Consider the following 15,968-nt stretch of genomic DNA (forward strand, 5'->3'; position numbering starts at 1 on the left):
GCAGAAGCTCAGAAATGTGAATCTTTTTGTTTGGTTGGTTTTTGGTCATTGTTTTTTTTCTAGTGAAAGGAGCTGTTTAAGATAAGAGCCATTTTGTGTTCGATTTGGGTAAAGGGAATGAAAAAGGCCATGCAATTAATGATGATACAGCTTCCCTCCTTGTTTATACTGAAAAAATGGATTTTGTGAATGGAGACTTGCCTGCAGGTCTGTAGATTGGAATATTAACCATGAACTTTCCAGCAGTTCCCAGTTTTGCAGTTAGTTCTTCTGGCTCAGTGTGGGAGACACTGGTGATTATTGGCAGGAGCTGTAACCTTTCCAATGTCTTCACTTTTTGGCAGGTCCACTCATGTTTGCTGAGTGTGCGGGCTGGGAAAGATGGCTGGTTCCAGCTCTACAGCCCTGGAGGAGTGGCATGTGATGATGATGGAGAGCTGTTTGCCAGTATGGTACGTGTCTGCAATAATGTGAGTTTAGTAACTTCTCTGCAGCAAGCAGCTAATGTGTAGTTGGCAGTAACAACATTTACTTGCTTTTGTCAAAAAATTATCAAAATCAGGGTTCTGTAAACCACAAGTGTTCACCAGGAAACCTAAATCTTTATATCACCAAATCAATTGAACTTTCTTGCAGTCTCAACTTGGTTAACATACTGGCTTTTTCTTTTTGAACTTTGGCGTGTTTTTTCACTGGTAGTATAGATGCACAAAACCATGCGTGTATGTGTGTGCATATGTATGTATATATTTTTGTATTTATAAATATGTGTGTTTGTATGTGTGTATAAAAACCTCTGAGAGAATATGGAGTACTGGGAGATAGGGGAGACAGTCTCTTCTGCACATCCACATCTATAGTTTTCATTTATAGGCTATTCTGGAACTTAAAAACAACAGTAACATTGAATTAATCAAAGGATGGATAGATAGATAGATATAAAAATGTGTTAGCAGTTTCTGTGCCAAATTTCATTGTTGTGGGGAGGTATGATTAGAAACCATCATTCCATTTCCTGCAGTTATTTCTTTTGTAACTCTTAGAAGAGCTAGACAGAAAGTAACATGTTTTCATCACTGATGCTGCAGTGGCACTGTCTTCCTGTGCAGCCTGGGTCAAGTCACGTAGATCTCACTGTGTATTAATTCTCCATATAACAAGTAAGAACAAAATTATATTACTTCCTTCCCCTGATAAGGGGAAAAACATTGGTTGAAGTTGGCTGTTGGGTATACAGTGAAGTGTGACTTTTGGGGGATCAACACTTTGCATCTCCCACATGCCGAACATTTTGGGATGTAAAGAACATGCATGTCTGTCTATACTCTTAACTTAAATTCAGATGGATCAGATACCTTTGAAAGAGATAATGGACAAAGACTGTTCACAGAAGGTTTCATCCCCCTTCACTGATTCTATGTCTTTTATGTTTCAAAAAAAATTTCTTTAGAACTATATCATTTCTCCTGAGAGCTCTTGTGGTCCAAGATATTTATGAGCATCAGGAGATGGTGTGCATGAGAAAGCACAATACTAATACACATTAATATTCAGTACTCTGTACCCTTTGCAAGGATGTTGATAAATACTTAAAGAGCTGCTAACGACCAACCATAAAGTTTGAAAAACATCCTGTTCCGAGATGGACCTTACATTATGCTAGTGTGCCAGTGTTTTCCGTCGCACAAATAAACCTCCAGAAAATCTTAATGATAACTGCATGAAATGAAAACCTTTTTGCCTTGAAGCTTACTGTTTTTAAAGGCCACCTGAGCTGATGGATACTTAAGAAAAAAAGGTGTTCTGTTTTCTAAAGGTCTTGCTGGTAGTGAAGCCATGAGAAAGAAGAATTGCATGGTAGCACATGACGTGCATAGAATTGACCCCATCGTGGCATGGTTGTGATATTTTCAGCAGTATTGAACATAGTCCAGACAATACCATGAACCAGGGGGACCACAGAACATATTTACAAGCTTATTGTAGAGAAGTGCTGATGTTGAATCTACATAATGGAGCTCTTACTGCTCAGGTCATTGGAAACTACAAATTCTCACATAGTGCTCTGCCAGCAAGCTGGTGAATCAGCCGTCTGGGCCATAAAATAAGACTTCCAGCTAGGAACCTGAAATTCTCTGCAGCTAATCTCTAGGGCTTTTAAATGGGAAAGAATGTTGCCAACCTCTTTTGTGAGAAGAGACTCTTATGTTTGATTTGTACAAGTGGCTTTCCAGTTCTGCCATAGGTGTTACTATGTGATATCATCTGATGCTTTCTGGAGGTAGGATAGAGTCTGCAGGACACTTGTCAGCTAGTGGACTCCAAGGAGTCTTATTCAGGCACTTTCTCAGCATTTCTTTCCTTCCAGGGAAAACTGAGCAAAAGGGAAAAAGCAAGATTACGACCCAAGAGCATGAAAGCACATTAAGTCATCTCTGACTTAGGGCTCAGGACTGCTGGATTTTCTCAAGGCGCTCCTTCCTTTCCCAGTCAGCTCCTGTCTGTTCATTCTGAACAGGTGAATTTGTCCGTCACCACCCCTTAACCAAGGCTAGTGTTCAGCTAGCAGATTGCCGGCACCACTGCCTTTTACCTAGACATCCAGCCCACACAACCCTTGCTCACCAGCTGGCATTTCCAGAGAAACTGAACTGCAAACAGATGCGAAAGCAAAATCGCCTGTGGTTCCCCTGGGGCTGGGTTCATCATGTTACTAGGGATGGGGGCAATTGCACAGCTGCTCTGATGTTTCCCGGGGAGCCTATATCAGGCCTCTGGGTTGTCAGCTGAGCTCCTTTATGGAGGAAAACTACCCGCTCCCTCAGATCTCACTAGGCATCACCTTTTTCAGAAAGTCACTTCCAATCAGCAATAAAGCCATTGAGAGACTGCAACCATAATCGTAATGAGGGCCTCCTTTTCTTTAGGTTTGTTGCAAATACATTTGTTTGACTGCATAACAATGTCCCTTCCAGAGGTATATGTATTTCTTGGGCTTACACCTTTAATTTTAGCTCTGTTTCTCAAATAGGTTCATATTTTAATGGGATCCTGCTATAAAACAAAGAAGTTCCTGCTTTCACTGGCTGAAAATAAATTAGGACCTTGCATGCTACTGGCTTTGAGGGGTAACCAGACAATGGTAGAGGTAAGCCCTAAACATACGTAGTCATATTGATTTACGAGTAGTATTCAGATTCGGTTTCATACTGCCTTTCCTAGAATTAGATACAGGGCTACTAGAGAAGCCAAGTTCAGGTTTGTGTCATATCAAACACCAGCAATGGGCAGTTGTGTTTCTCTTGATTAAGTGGAACGGAATATTGTTGTTCTGCAGATATGGGTGTGAATTACATGAAAGGTGGGTGCAAGAATTTTTGGAGAAAGAGACTGTTTGCTGTAATTCAGTTGGAGCGGCTAAGATGAGAAATAAATGGACGTGATGGTATAGGCTGTGGGGAGGGGTCAGAATTCAGAACCACAAGGCTTTTCCATGACGAAATTGTCTTGGACGTCTTTCCGTGATGGCTTGTCTTGCCACCTGCAAAATGAACAGTGCACAAGAAGTGCGTTTACAAAACATTTACTTGCATTAATACACTTTTTTTGTGTGCTTATGATGGGTTATTTTTGTTGCACTAATAGTTTATACATACTTTTATGGGTTTCTTTAGAAAAGTTTCTTGATAAATGTCATCATATATTTTAAATGGAAGTAGAGGGTGGTTAGATAGGTAGAAGGAGTTACAATTTTTCATTGACTTAGATCTGTGCATGCTAATTTAATCCAGTAAATAAGAGTGTGCTGCATGAATTTGAATATAGTGTTGCTTGATTTTTTTCATTAAAATAATTGAAATTAAGGAGGGAATAAAAACTTTGCATTTTAATTGCAATGGCGTGATATGTAGCTGAAAAGCAAAGGCAGCGTGGAGGGGGCAGCTTGTCTCCTAAGCCCATGTGACCCACTGGAATCATCCCCTGGTGTCTAGCTTGCCCCTGGCTGCCCTTTGCCCAGGGGTGAGTCAGGCATGTTCCCAATGAGATGGAGGATGTCCTGCTCCCAGCAGCGAGCTCCCAGCATCATCTTCTCTCAGAGCCTCTCTGGCCTTTCCCCATCCTGCCTCATAGGCTGGATACACTTCCCATGCATTCTGCTTGCACAGAAACCCCAGCACTTAGGGACAGAAAATCCAGAACCTGGAGAACTGCTTGGCTCTACTGCTCGTATGTAATGTCCCAAGTCTGCCAGGCAATCTGCAGTCTAGCCAGTGTACCTGGGAAATACTGGATCGATTGTACCTGTTCTGAAGAGGGCTGTGGCATGAAGCCATCATCCAGGACTGATGGATGTAAAGTAATTGCACCGCTCGGTCAGAAGGAATGAGCACTAATGGAAGACAGGGTAGATAGGCTGACTTTCAGAGATTAGAGTTCATTCTTTACGAATAAAAAATTGGTTTCCTGCGTTGGAAGGTCAGTAAATGTTGCCACAATCCTCTATTCTAGCCTGCATAATGCATGCTCTAAAAACATTACCCAGTAATTTAAACTAGCATGCCCAATGTAATTAGGATATTTGGAAGAAATTGAACATAAGCACTGAAGTGACCACTCTTCTTTCATTCTGCCGCTAGATTTTGTGTTTGATGCTGGAATACAACATTATCGATAATAACGACACCCAGCTCCAGATCATCTCTACCCTGGAAAGCACAGACGTGGGAAAGAGAATGTATGAACAGCTGTGTGACAGGCAGAGGGAGTTAAAAGAGCTGGTATGTCGCCCTGCATGCAGTATTGCCATAGCACATTGTGGTCTGTACTCTCCAGAAATGGAGGGATAAAAGAAAGACAAGCAGGGTGTGAAATTCCCAGTTAACAACAGGATGGGAGCAGTATTTGGAGGATTTTGCTGTGAATATATGTACTGTGTGATATTTACTGACATGTCTAATCCCATACTATGTTTATGAATGATATTCAATAACCTGCTTAGAATCTGTGTGAAAGAATAAAGGTGAAATCCTGCTGTCTTAAGATCTTACAAGTCAGCTTGTCAAATTCTGCCACCTTTTGACTTATGAGTAGCAAATGGTTCTAGTGCTGGCCAACATTTCTTAATGCTTTGACATTCACAACATTTCACTGAGATGGTCTTTAGGTCTAGGTCTCAGAGTTAAAGCCTATGAATAAAAGATTTTTTTCCTGATTTTAAAGACAGGATCTACAGACTGCAGATAGATCTGCTCTCATTAGCAGTTTTTCACCTATGCAAACATACCCACAGTCTTCCTTTTCTTCACATTTATATTTGTCTTCTTTAACCCCTGCTCCCAGCCTGAAAAGTATATGCTTTTTTTTGAAGTCAAACAAATGACTATCAGCTGCACAGCCTCAACCCCTTTGCTATCTTAGTCCAGCATTTTAAGGCTGTTTCCATTAAAGTGAAAGTAACCAAGTAATGGCAGGCTGAATCAGACAGAATGCTGACCCATGGCACGAAGACCACCAGCTGCGGTTAGTGGACGTCCCCTGGGTAGCAGCAGGCCTGCATCTAGCACACTCAGAAAAAAATCTGTCAGTGCAGAAAAAGCAGGGAAGAGGTGGAAGGGCTGGCAGGAAGCTTTGAAATTGGAGCAGGGTTTGCTCTAGTGAAAAGCTTGCTATACTTTTCAGTTGGTCTGAAATGTAGAACGGCAACTTGTTTAACCAAAATATCTTCTCTCTTACAGCAAAGAAAAGGTGGTCCCACAAGGTTAACACTGCCATCCAAGTCCACGGTAAGTTAATCATGTCAATAGAAAAACAAGCTTTGTCTTTCCATATTTAAACACTTGATTTATGTTTGCCATGTGGCACAGTGGTTTTGGTCAGTCGAGAGGGGAGCCATTCCACTTGCTCTGTCAACACAACTGGAGTTTACACAAGTAAGGGCACATTTCTGCTCTTGGGTCTGTAGAGCAGTTTCCAATGCCAGTACAAGCATCAGACTGTCAGATTTATACTTGTGTGGGATCTGGAATTTACAGTAGGATCTAATGGTAGATTTGGGGACAGAATTTTGCATTAAAAAAGCAGACTTCACAATGTCCATTTCTGGATCTTACACATGAAAATCTGAAAGAGACCCATCACTATTGCAGTTAAGCCTGGTGTAAACCCAGTTAACTAGTGTAAACTAATTTCACTAAGGCCAGGTAATGGTCCTGAACACAGTCTGGATCTAGAACTTGCAGTGAAATCTTCATTAAGTTAAAAGGCCCATCCTTGACATTTGCTCTGACACTGAAGCCTTCGTGTCTCGTAAGGATACGCACGCAAAGAAAATTTTTGTCCTAATGTCTGGATAAATTTTTCCCAGGGTGTGTGAAGCAATGCTGCCACAAGAGCCCAGCTGCTTGCCAAACAAACAGAAACTTCTCTGTGTGGTTCTCTATTACTGTAAACAAGCTGTATAATTGTGCAACTCTTGCTGGTTAACAGTATCAGTGACACCACTGCAGATGATTGCAGGCTGAGGAGTCAACAATCTTGCTTATCAATCTGTTGTTTGCTTTCAGGATGCAGACCTGGCCCGCTTGCTAAGCTCGGGATCTTTTGGAAATTTGGAAAACCTCAGCCTGGCCTTTACCAATGTGACAAGTGCTTGTGCTGAGCACCTCATTAAACTGCCTTCACTCAAGCAGCTGAACCTGTGGTCAACTCAGGTAAGTGCTTTGCAGACTGAAACTCAGAGCAGGAACCAATGCTGACTAATTCTGAAATTTTACATTGCGTCAGCACAAGAAGAGCGTGTGAAGAGGCTTGCTTAGAATGAGTTTGTCGTCATGCTATTTTTACAGGGTCTTTCTATGGTCTAGCTTATCTTGGAGGCTGATTTTTCTTTTTCTTGTCTCTTTTTTTTTTTTTTTTTTTTTTAAATTTATTTTATTTTTAATTTTAAAAAGGTTGCTGATATCTTGGGTTGAATGTTCCAGTTAGGCATTGTTGATACTGTGTACTTTGCAGTACATGTGCTGCTGTTCATCTGAGAAGTGCTTAAGCTTTCACCCATTTAGGATGAAAAAAATGATGCTGTGCAGCTCATCTGGTCAAGCAAAACAGAGTCTAGGCAGTGAATTGCCCTGAATGCTGATCAACCAGAATTTCTTTAAAAACAACAGCAACAAAAAGAAACTCAAATAATGAATAAATAGAAGGAAACTATAATGAGAATGTGGTTATTTTGTAAGCAAAAAGAGGCCAAGTTAACTGAATAAATTATTCAGCTCTTAATTGAAAAAGCTTATAAAATTAAATTTTTCTTCTGCATTTCCCTGCTGGATTTGGTCTCTGAGGTTCTCCACTGAATAGGTTTTCCCCATTTTCTGTTAGCACCTATTTGTAGTGCTCGCTGAAAATATGATTATTCTCAGTGCAACCATAAAAGGCAACATTTCTTTTTTTTCACTCAGATGTCATGTAAATATCCCGTTTTGTTTTCCTAACTACTTTTGTATCGCAGAAATTTCCTCTTTTTGTGTGGGGAATATGAAGTAGAATCTGATTGATTGCTTTTTTTAAGAGTGTCTTGTATCTCCTCCTGATTTGTCCTAACAACCTAACTTTTGGATTTGAAAACTTTGATGCTTCTTTCTCAAAATGAGTCTGATTTCACTGGACAAAGAGCCTGCTTTTTGTATGATTTTTTTAAAAATTTTTTTTTTTGTTTTTTTACGTAAAGAGAAAAGAGAGTTTAGATTCCATTTTATTCTGCGATATCCTGGTTTCCATTAATCTAGAATTTAGAAACAGCAGAAACGAAGTGGGTCAATAGAACAATTACCAATCAATAGTACATTGTTCTTGAGACCAAAATAGCTAATTAATACCACTTGCATTATGCTTTTTTTTTTTGTGATGTGGTTGGGAACTGGCTGAGACTGCCATAACCATCTTGTATAGCCTGGGTGGGAGCTCTCTCATACAAAGTCCAGACTTCAAAGGCACCATTCTAATTAAATGATGGCCTGCGGTTAAGTGCACACAAGTCACTTAATTTTTCTGTTCCCCGTCTGCAAAATAGGGATAAAACTATTTGCTTTCTCTCCTGTTATTTGAGATTGCGGTAAACAATCCGAGTGTGGCTTTGAGGGCTCATCTGCAAACCTCCTTTTAATGTGCCCTCTTTGCACCGAGGTACTTGGACTTCATGTTCACACGTTGTTTGAAAACAACTTTGCTTGTGCCCCACAGTTCGGAGATGCAGGGTTGCGGCTTCTGTCTGAACACCTCACGATGCTGCAAGTGCTCAACCTGTGCGAGACTCCTGTCACGGATGCTGGGCTGCTGGCACTTAGTTGTAAGTGACCAAGATAAGCTACGGAGGAAAATGTTGTGGGTTCAGAGGAATTCACGTGGGTTCAGACAGACGATTGATTTCTTGGCTGCCACAGCGCTGCTTCTGCAGGGATTTAGGACAGGCCATGGTTGTGTTTGGGTTTAAACTTCCCTCCTCCCTGCACGCTCAGGTGGCCGTTCAGCTGCAGGCAGGAGGAGCGGGACGGTGATCTGAGCCTGACGACACTTAGTGGCCTCATGTGAGCTTTGTTGTCCCAGACCATACTCTGGCTCTTGTCTCTGACTTTACTGATGGCACTTGTCTTGATCTCACGTGGTGACCTGTTGCCCTAGGACTTCCCAGCTTTTTGACGTGCCCTCCTATGGGTGTCCCCTCCAGGTGGGAGTCTGACCTGGTGGTGCAGGAGGGGAAGGTTGCAAAGGCATGCAGCAACTTATTAGTGAGTTCAGCAACCATGCACAGCAGGTTTCGTACCCTCTCTGGCATTTTTTGTTCCTTCTTTTTTGGGGAGGTGAAACTCTCGCTGTTCTTAATTTAAATAGGGCAAGGCAAAGTGGGGCCATCTAAGCAGCATTCAGGATTCCCCTGTGCACTGAGAGCTGCTTGTCATGCCAGAATGAGACCCTTTCCTACATCCAACAGTGTATTATAAACCTCGCCTATAGGGTTTAAAGGGCTCCTTTAATAGGCTTGATCCTACACAGACGTGCCAGACAGGCCAGTAGTTATGGCTCATCTTAGGAAACTATTCTGCTAAGTACTGGAGCCTAAAATGGAAATGGGGGGGAGGGAGGGGAGAGGGAGGACTGCTAGATCAGCATGGCCCCTGCGTGCACCATGCAGAGCACTGAGAACGGGCACTGTTCAGAATAATGTGCAGGAAACTGATTATGAGAAGCTGCCTGAACTCCTTTGAAGTCAGCGGACTTAAGCATATGCTTAATGGCCCTTCCTAAATAGGGACTTTTTCCTGGATGAGGGCCCAAACAGCTGTTTATCCATTCGTACTTCTATATTTTACACTATTCAGCTTTTTCCTGAGAGTGCTGCACATAGTCATGTCTTGTTTATGCTTCGGCCTACTGTAAGCCTGACATTTTAAGAAAATGCAGCATGACGATAAATATCTGTGTGTTTTCTCTTTTAGCCATGAAGAGCCTGTGTAGTTTAAATATGAACAGCACCAAACTTTCAGCAGATACCTACGAAGATCTCAAGGTATTTCTGAGTTGTATTTGTAGTTGTTTCTGATGAGAATACACAGATGGGGAAAATCTAGTGCACACCTCCAAAGCCACGTCCTGTACAGTTAACAGGACCAAAAGTAACGTGGGTGAACAGCATTATGGAGCTTTGATTCAGAATGCAAAGGGAGAATTAAAAGTATTGAGGAAGGCGCAAGTTTGTCTTGACACCTCTTGGACTGGAATTGGACTTTAAACAGAAACGCACAAATGCCTAGTTCCCAAGTTTGACATGTAACACCAGACATCTTACCATTTGTACAGTGAACTTACAACCACTTAGGCAAAATGCTATAAAGAACTAGAATGTAGCTGTGGGAGGGGAACGGCCCCAGGTGGTTTCAGACAGACTGCCTGAGATGCGTTGGCTTTCATGACTTCACGTGGACTTCATCTTCGCTCTGGTGTTGCGCGAGTCGCATCTCTCAGAGTCTTACCTTGTAAACCCAAGCACTCAAGATGAAACTCAACGTTATGTTGTCTTGTGTGTTGAAACCTTAGATTGTTCCAGGTTTACTCAAAAAGGTCACAGCCTTGGGTTGAGTTTCAAACTTGAGGCAAGTCCTGAAACTAGTCAGCTTTCAAAATTCAATGCAAAGGTATATCTTCGGTTCTGGCTGTGGAGCCAGGGCTCCCCCAGGGACTCAGTTGCTGCAATACTGCTAGCATGGATTTTTCAAGATCAAGTTTTCAAAACTTGTGTCACATTTGTATATGCAAAGAAGTCGTCCTTGGAATTAACAGCTGGCTTGCAGATGGGTTCACACAATGGAGCTTGTATCAGGCCCCAAGCATTTACAGACGATCAAGGTCAATGCTGTATTTGGCCCGGGGCTCTGAAATAAAGTCTATTGAAAGGCTCCCCCAGACCTACCCCTGCTTCTGAGTCCCTTTGCCACTAACTTCATGCCGAAACTCATATTTTCCTAACCGGTTCCCTCTGCTCTGGTATTGCATTAACAGTCCTTAGCAGCAACACAAGAAAGTGACTTGCCAGGGCAAACAGCAAAACTGGCTGTGAGCAAAGTCCCGATGATTGCAGAGAATTAAAAAAGCTGAGAAAAATAGGCATGCGTCACTTTTTCCCCTCTCACCTCTTTCATTGAGATTTATCTTAAGTGGCCATTTTTTTAGAGCGCTGTGTGTGTTCAGAGGGAGGGTAATAGTTTCTTTCCCTGGGGCACATGGTTGTAGGTCTGTTGAGAACAGCTCAGACTTCAAAGAACGTATTTTTGATACAAATCTTTCCTTCTTCTCCCCTTGGTCTGCGAGAGCACTTGGGGCACAAGCCAGTGATGACATTTCCTCTCCGCTCCATCCCCCACCCCACTGAACACGCTTGCACACACACAGACACCCACATATGTACCAGGCAGGCTGAACCAGACAATAAATAAACACCCACTACTGAAGTCATTATTGCCTAACTGAAAAATTATTTGCTGGCAGTGTCTGTAGGATTATGACTAGCTCTTATCAAAATATGCGTGCACATAAATCAAGGAGTGAGGTAATAATGACTCCTAGAAAATTCCAACTCCTCAATTATGCACTACCCTAATTAAACATGTTTATTTGTTTTGAGAGAATTAGCTGTACAATTATGGTCAGAGAGCATGGAAACGGGATCGGCAAGTAGGAACACTGCAAACAGCCGATTCCCATCTGCCTCGCGCAGGGTAATTCAGGAACAATATGTCCAAATGCAGTGGCGTTATGGAAAGGAGACCACAAAGACACCAAAAGTTGGTAACACTCTCCACGTTTTTGTTAATACATTGAGGGAAAAATCAAGCAATGACTTAGTGGGGAGGCTGAAGAGGGAATGTGTGGCTGGCTGCTGCAGTTCAAGTCCGCTGCCTTTGTGGCTGGAGTTTGACAAACAAATTTTGCTAAGCACTTGTATAAAAAAATGAAGATCAGGGTCTGATCTGGACCCGATCGCTGGTGCGTGGGTTTTACTAGAGCCACTCGTTCTTGCTGCAGATGTGACTTAGTCTTGTGTGTCCGTATAGGCTCAGCATCTTGTTCCTTCAGTAACACCTGTATGCTTCAGCTCACTGCTGAACTCAGCACTGGTACTCTGCAGGGTCGAGGTCGTAGCGCAGTTTGTGGCCGATAGCTCAATCCTCCCAGTTTGCTGACAGTACAGGTTTGATGGGAACTTTTTTCCTGAGTCCTGAACACATATCATTAATTCTGACCTTTTCCTACCCTCCTGCACAGGCTAAACTACCTAATCTGAAAGAAGTGGACGTCCGCTACACCGAAGCGTGGTGAACTCTCCCTGCCTCCAACTCTTCTCTTTTGCTTCTCATGAGAAGGAAAAGATTTTTAAAACAAACAGAGAAAAACAAACCGGAAAATAACTTTTGGCTAATACCTGTAGAGCAGTGAGTCCTGGGACTTGGTGGTAGGAGTCGTGGTTGTGGGGTAGAGGAGTGGCAATGTGTGTGTCGGGGGGGACGGGGCAAGTCTGGACCCGGCTGGATTCTTTCAGCTTTGTGATTTCGGAATCAACATAATTTAAATTGAAAAGGAAAAAAAAAGAAAGAAAAAAAAGACTTTGTAGCAGCAAGAGGATTATAAAGAGGAAAAAAACACCTTTGTGGAATTTATTTGCCTTTGTGTTTTATGCCGTGTGGAGGAAAAAAAAAATATTCATTTTTCATATACCTGGGTTTCCCTGGGTGGCACTCATCCAGTCCGAACTCCTCTTTCTCCAGTTTTGCTCCAGAAAGTCAAACTTACAAAATCTCAAGAGAAGAAAACCAAAACCAGTATGATTTTCACCTCCCCCCTGCTCTGCTCCCTGCCCCCTCCTTGCAGTTGTTATGCAAAGTAATTTTGTTGTACATAAGATTTACATAATGCACCTATTTAAGAAAATGGTTCACAAATAACAGGTCTGGGACCTGTCTTTTATTTATGAATTGTTAATTCTTTTACCCTTTTTTTGCGTATAGTACTGTATAAACTAGTTTGCTGTCTTGTTGTTATTATTATTTTTTTTTAAAAGGAAATGTCCTCCTTGAAGAATTGCCTTTTAGTAATGCATACTGTATTATACTCCCTCTCTGTCACAACATCCATTGCATTGTCTTTTTGATTTTAAAATGCCTCAAATGTTATCAAATAGGAAGGAAAATACCTATCAAGGGGGGGGGGGGGGAGTGGTTGTTGGGGGGAGGGGGTGCAGGGATTAATAAAAGTTGTATTTCCTTCCAAAGTCTGAAAACTTTCTTTAGTCCTTTAAACCATGTCAGGTTTAAACATGGGAGATGGGGAAAAGATGTCATTTATTTTGCCAATGGGGTATTTGGAAAACTCTGTAGATTTTACAAGTTGCCTCGGTTGTTTTCTGTTTACGTCCGATATTTCAAAAAGAGAAAAAAAAAGCTCTCCCTCCATTTTGTGCATCAGCTTTTTCTATTCCCCCCCCCGCCACCCCCTTCTCTGCCCTCCCCTCCTTCCCCCTACCTGTTCTGTGCACGCATTGTTCTGCATGTTCCTCTGGGGAGACTGAAAAAATAGCGTTGTTGCTGATCCGATAGCTCTGACCTGTCTGTAAATGTGACTGCTACATTTTTCAAATTCCACAATTGCTTAGAAGATGATTTTTAAAAAATTGTGGTTTCTTTTATAACTATGCTGTTGACTTTTTTTTTCATAATGAGCCTTCATTGTACAGAGCTGCTTATTTTAAAAAAAAAAACAAACAAAAAAAAAACAAAAAGGAAGTTTTTCCTCTGTTTAACACCTTTATTTTATTCTTCAGCACCTCAAGGTTTCACATACAGCCAATGTAATTTTTTATATATAAATATATATATATTTAATCTTATTCAATGGAAGCCAAGCTTTTGTTTTTGTTTTTGTTTTTTTAAACTTTGTTGCTACGTAGACAACCCCTACCCAAATCATGTTCGTTATTTTTTCTTTTTTTTTTTTTTTTTTAAATAAATGAAACATAAATTGAGTCTTAACTCATGTAGCGTGCCAGGTTTTTTTTCCCCTTCATATCCCAAACTGTATGCGGATGCAGTATGGGAAGAAAGAAGAAAAAAAAAAAAAGGAAGAAAAATTATGCCAACATTTTCCTTAGCACTGTTGCTTTTACCAATGGTTTACTACTACTGTTCTGTAGCTGTGTACAAAGAGATGTGAAATAATTTCAGGCGAAAATAAACTGTAAGTGAGTATCTTTTAGCTGCGTGCTTTGTGTTTTCTTTGAAGGGAGCTTTCGCTGGCCCGGTGACGTGGGGATGCTGTGGGAGGTGCAGAGATGCCAGAGCCGAAGGACGACAGCTTACCGAGGACGGTGTCTCAAAGAGCCGCGCTCTCGTGGCTCGCTTCGTGCTGCTGCTCCGCTCTGCGCGCCGGTGCCTCGGCACTGCCCCTCTCCTCTGGTTGCAAAGCGGGGGGACCAGCAGGCAGCCGTCGTGGGTGTTTTCCACCGGTCACCAGGTTTCGAGGCACTGTCACCTGGAAGGGACGAGGAGGAGGAGGAGGAGGACAGCGGAGTCTCTGCGCGTCTGGTTCTTACATCCCTCCCTGAGATGGTTTATCTCTGCGCTGTTCCTAATCCTTCACAGGCTCAAGGAGTTCTTGCACTGGCCATCAAAAGAGTTACATTGGTGGGGTTTTGGTTTGTTGGGTTTTTTTTGGTGTTTGGTTTTGTGTTTTTTTTTCACTGGTTGCCTGCAGTAGGCAGTACTGGAAACACTGGAGCATTTCCAGACTCGAGAGGGGTTTCTGTATATTAAGGTGCATGTCAGGGCAGCATCCAAATGGAGGGATCTGCTGCGTTTGCGTTCTGTTTGCTGTCCTTGATAAAGCACGCTGGTGTGTGGGCTGGAAGCCAGCAGAAAATCCAGCTGGAGCTTCGCAAGTCTGCTTCGATCCATCTAGACAATTACTAAACTTCTCTAGCTTTTAAACAAATAGGCCCCACTTGAAACCAATTCCCACAGATGGTCTGAGAGCCACCTTCATCACCTGTGTTACCTGGCCTCTATACTCTCATTTTTATCTGTGTTTCTGTCCTATTTCACAAAACAGACTTTAGGACATGGAGAAACGCAAGTGTTTGCGTGCTGTTTCCAGCCAAGGTAAGAAGTGCTCACAAGGAGGCCCTTGAGAAAGAGAATAAACCGTGCCCCCCACGGCTTCCCCACTGAAACAAGGCAGCTGTAGCTGGGGCTGTCAGGCTTTTTGAGTCTTTTCCCCTTGAGCAGTCACTGCTTCGTACGGGCTGTCCTCCCCTGGCAACAGCAGGGACTTCACAAAACCTTTCTGGACTCTGAATAGCCAGAAATATTCCCGTGATGTTGCATGAGGGACTGAGTAATTGCCCGAGGAAGGAGAGCTTTAGGCCTCGGTGAAATGCAGGCACATGTTGGACGCAGCTTCTCGTCCTCCTGCGGGCAATGTCACCCTCCCCTGCTGCTCCCCCGGCTCTGCCTTCTGGGGAATCGGCAACAGCGGCTGGGTTCTGCGACCTCAGCTGGCTCACTGGCAGTGGAAGAAGCTCAAACGTGCACGGTGTGCTGGTTTCCCCGTAACGCCACACGTGTGGCTTGGAGCGAGCAGGGAAGGGGCACGCGTGAGATCCCCCTTCAGCAGCCGCCCTGGTCCTGCCTTCCGCGACGACCTCCAACAAATCGCTGCTTTGTGCTTCCTTCCCTCGCCCGAACCAGCAAATATTCGTCCCTGCAGTGGCAGCAGGCTAAACAAAATGGGAGTGAGCTCGAAGATGATCAGTTAAATGGTATTTGTGGTCTGTCTCACCTTGAGGGAGTCGTCTCTCTGCCAGGGCAGGTGCCTTTGGCCTCCAGCCTGCAGCGGTTACAGAGCGGCATTGTTAGAAATTTCTAAGGATTGCGTCGAACTGGGGATTCTCGTATCGGTTACAAAAGGGGAGGATTAGACATGGCGTAATAAGAGTTGCTGTATCTCAGCTTGCACTCAGAAAGGTTTTTCTGAGTTTTTTCTACTGTGGCACTGGGGCTTGTAGAGGGCCCCGGTGGCTTCACCTGGATAATGATGCCTTTCTGCCTGCCTTTCAGCTGCTGCTTGCTGATAATACGAGCCATTAAAAAGCTGCCCGATTTCATTTGGGAGGTTACTGCAGCCCATCTTCCCAGGGACCGTGAATACCAGGGGTTTGTCCAACCTACAGCTTTTGGCTTTCAACCTGAACTAGTGCGATACCTTTGATGCAAATCCAAAGAGCGGAAAGCTGCAGCGCTGCCTTGTTTCAGGAGCAATTTTCTCATGTCCTCGTTAAAACCCGGTGGTTGTCCTACCTTCCTATTGCTTCTTCCACTGCTCACAGCTACGTTTTGAGTTTCGGAAGACCAAACACAGAGATGAATCTC

The 15,968-nt window shown here is 43.0% G+C and overlaps 1 protein-coding gene across 7 annotated transcripts in view; it reads left to right on the forward strand.

The window, feature by feature from the left end:
* CMIP (c-Maf inducing protein) overlaps positions 1 to 13,797 on the forward strand; it is a 137,959-nt gene extending 124,162 nt beyond the window's left edge. For 4 of the 7 annotated variants that reach the window (XM_049806651.1, XM_049806653.1, XM_049806655.1 and 1 more), the window contains exons 14-21: positions 345 to 470; positions 3,032 to 3,148; positions 4,638 to 4,778; positions 5,736 to 5,783; positions 6,564 to 6,710; positions 8,239 to 8,344; positions 9,492 to 9,562; positions 11,815 to 13,797. In XM_049806651.1, coding sequence (XP_049662608.1) covers positions 345 to 470; positions 3,032 to 3,148; positions 4,638 to 4,778; positions 5,736 to 5,783; positions 6,564 to 6,710; positions 8,239 to 8,344; positions 9,492 to 9,562; positions 11,815 to 11,868 — 810 coding nt within the window. In that variant the 3' untranslated portion in view covers positions 11,869 to 13,797. The remainder of the gene's footprint in view (positions 1 to 344; positions 471 to 3,031; positions 3,149 to 4,637; positions 4,779 to 5,735; positions 5,784 to 6,563; positions 6,711 to 8,238; positions 8,345 to 9,491; positions 9,563 to 11,814) is intronic. The other 3 variants (XM_049806652.1, XM_049806654.1, XR_007506784.1) reach the window with 2 other exon arrangements.
* Positions 13,798 to 15,968: the final 2,171 nt, after the last annotated feature.

The sequence above is a fragment of the Accipiter gentilis genome, chromosome 7 (assembly GCF_929443795.1).
Source record: "Accipiter gentilis chromosome 7, bAccGen1.1, whole genome shotgun sequence".
NCBI classification, from domain to species: domain Eukaryota; kingdom Metazoa; phylum Chordata; class Aves; order Accipitriformes; family Accipitridae; genus Astur; species Astur gentilis.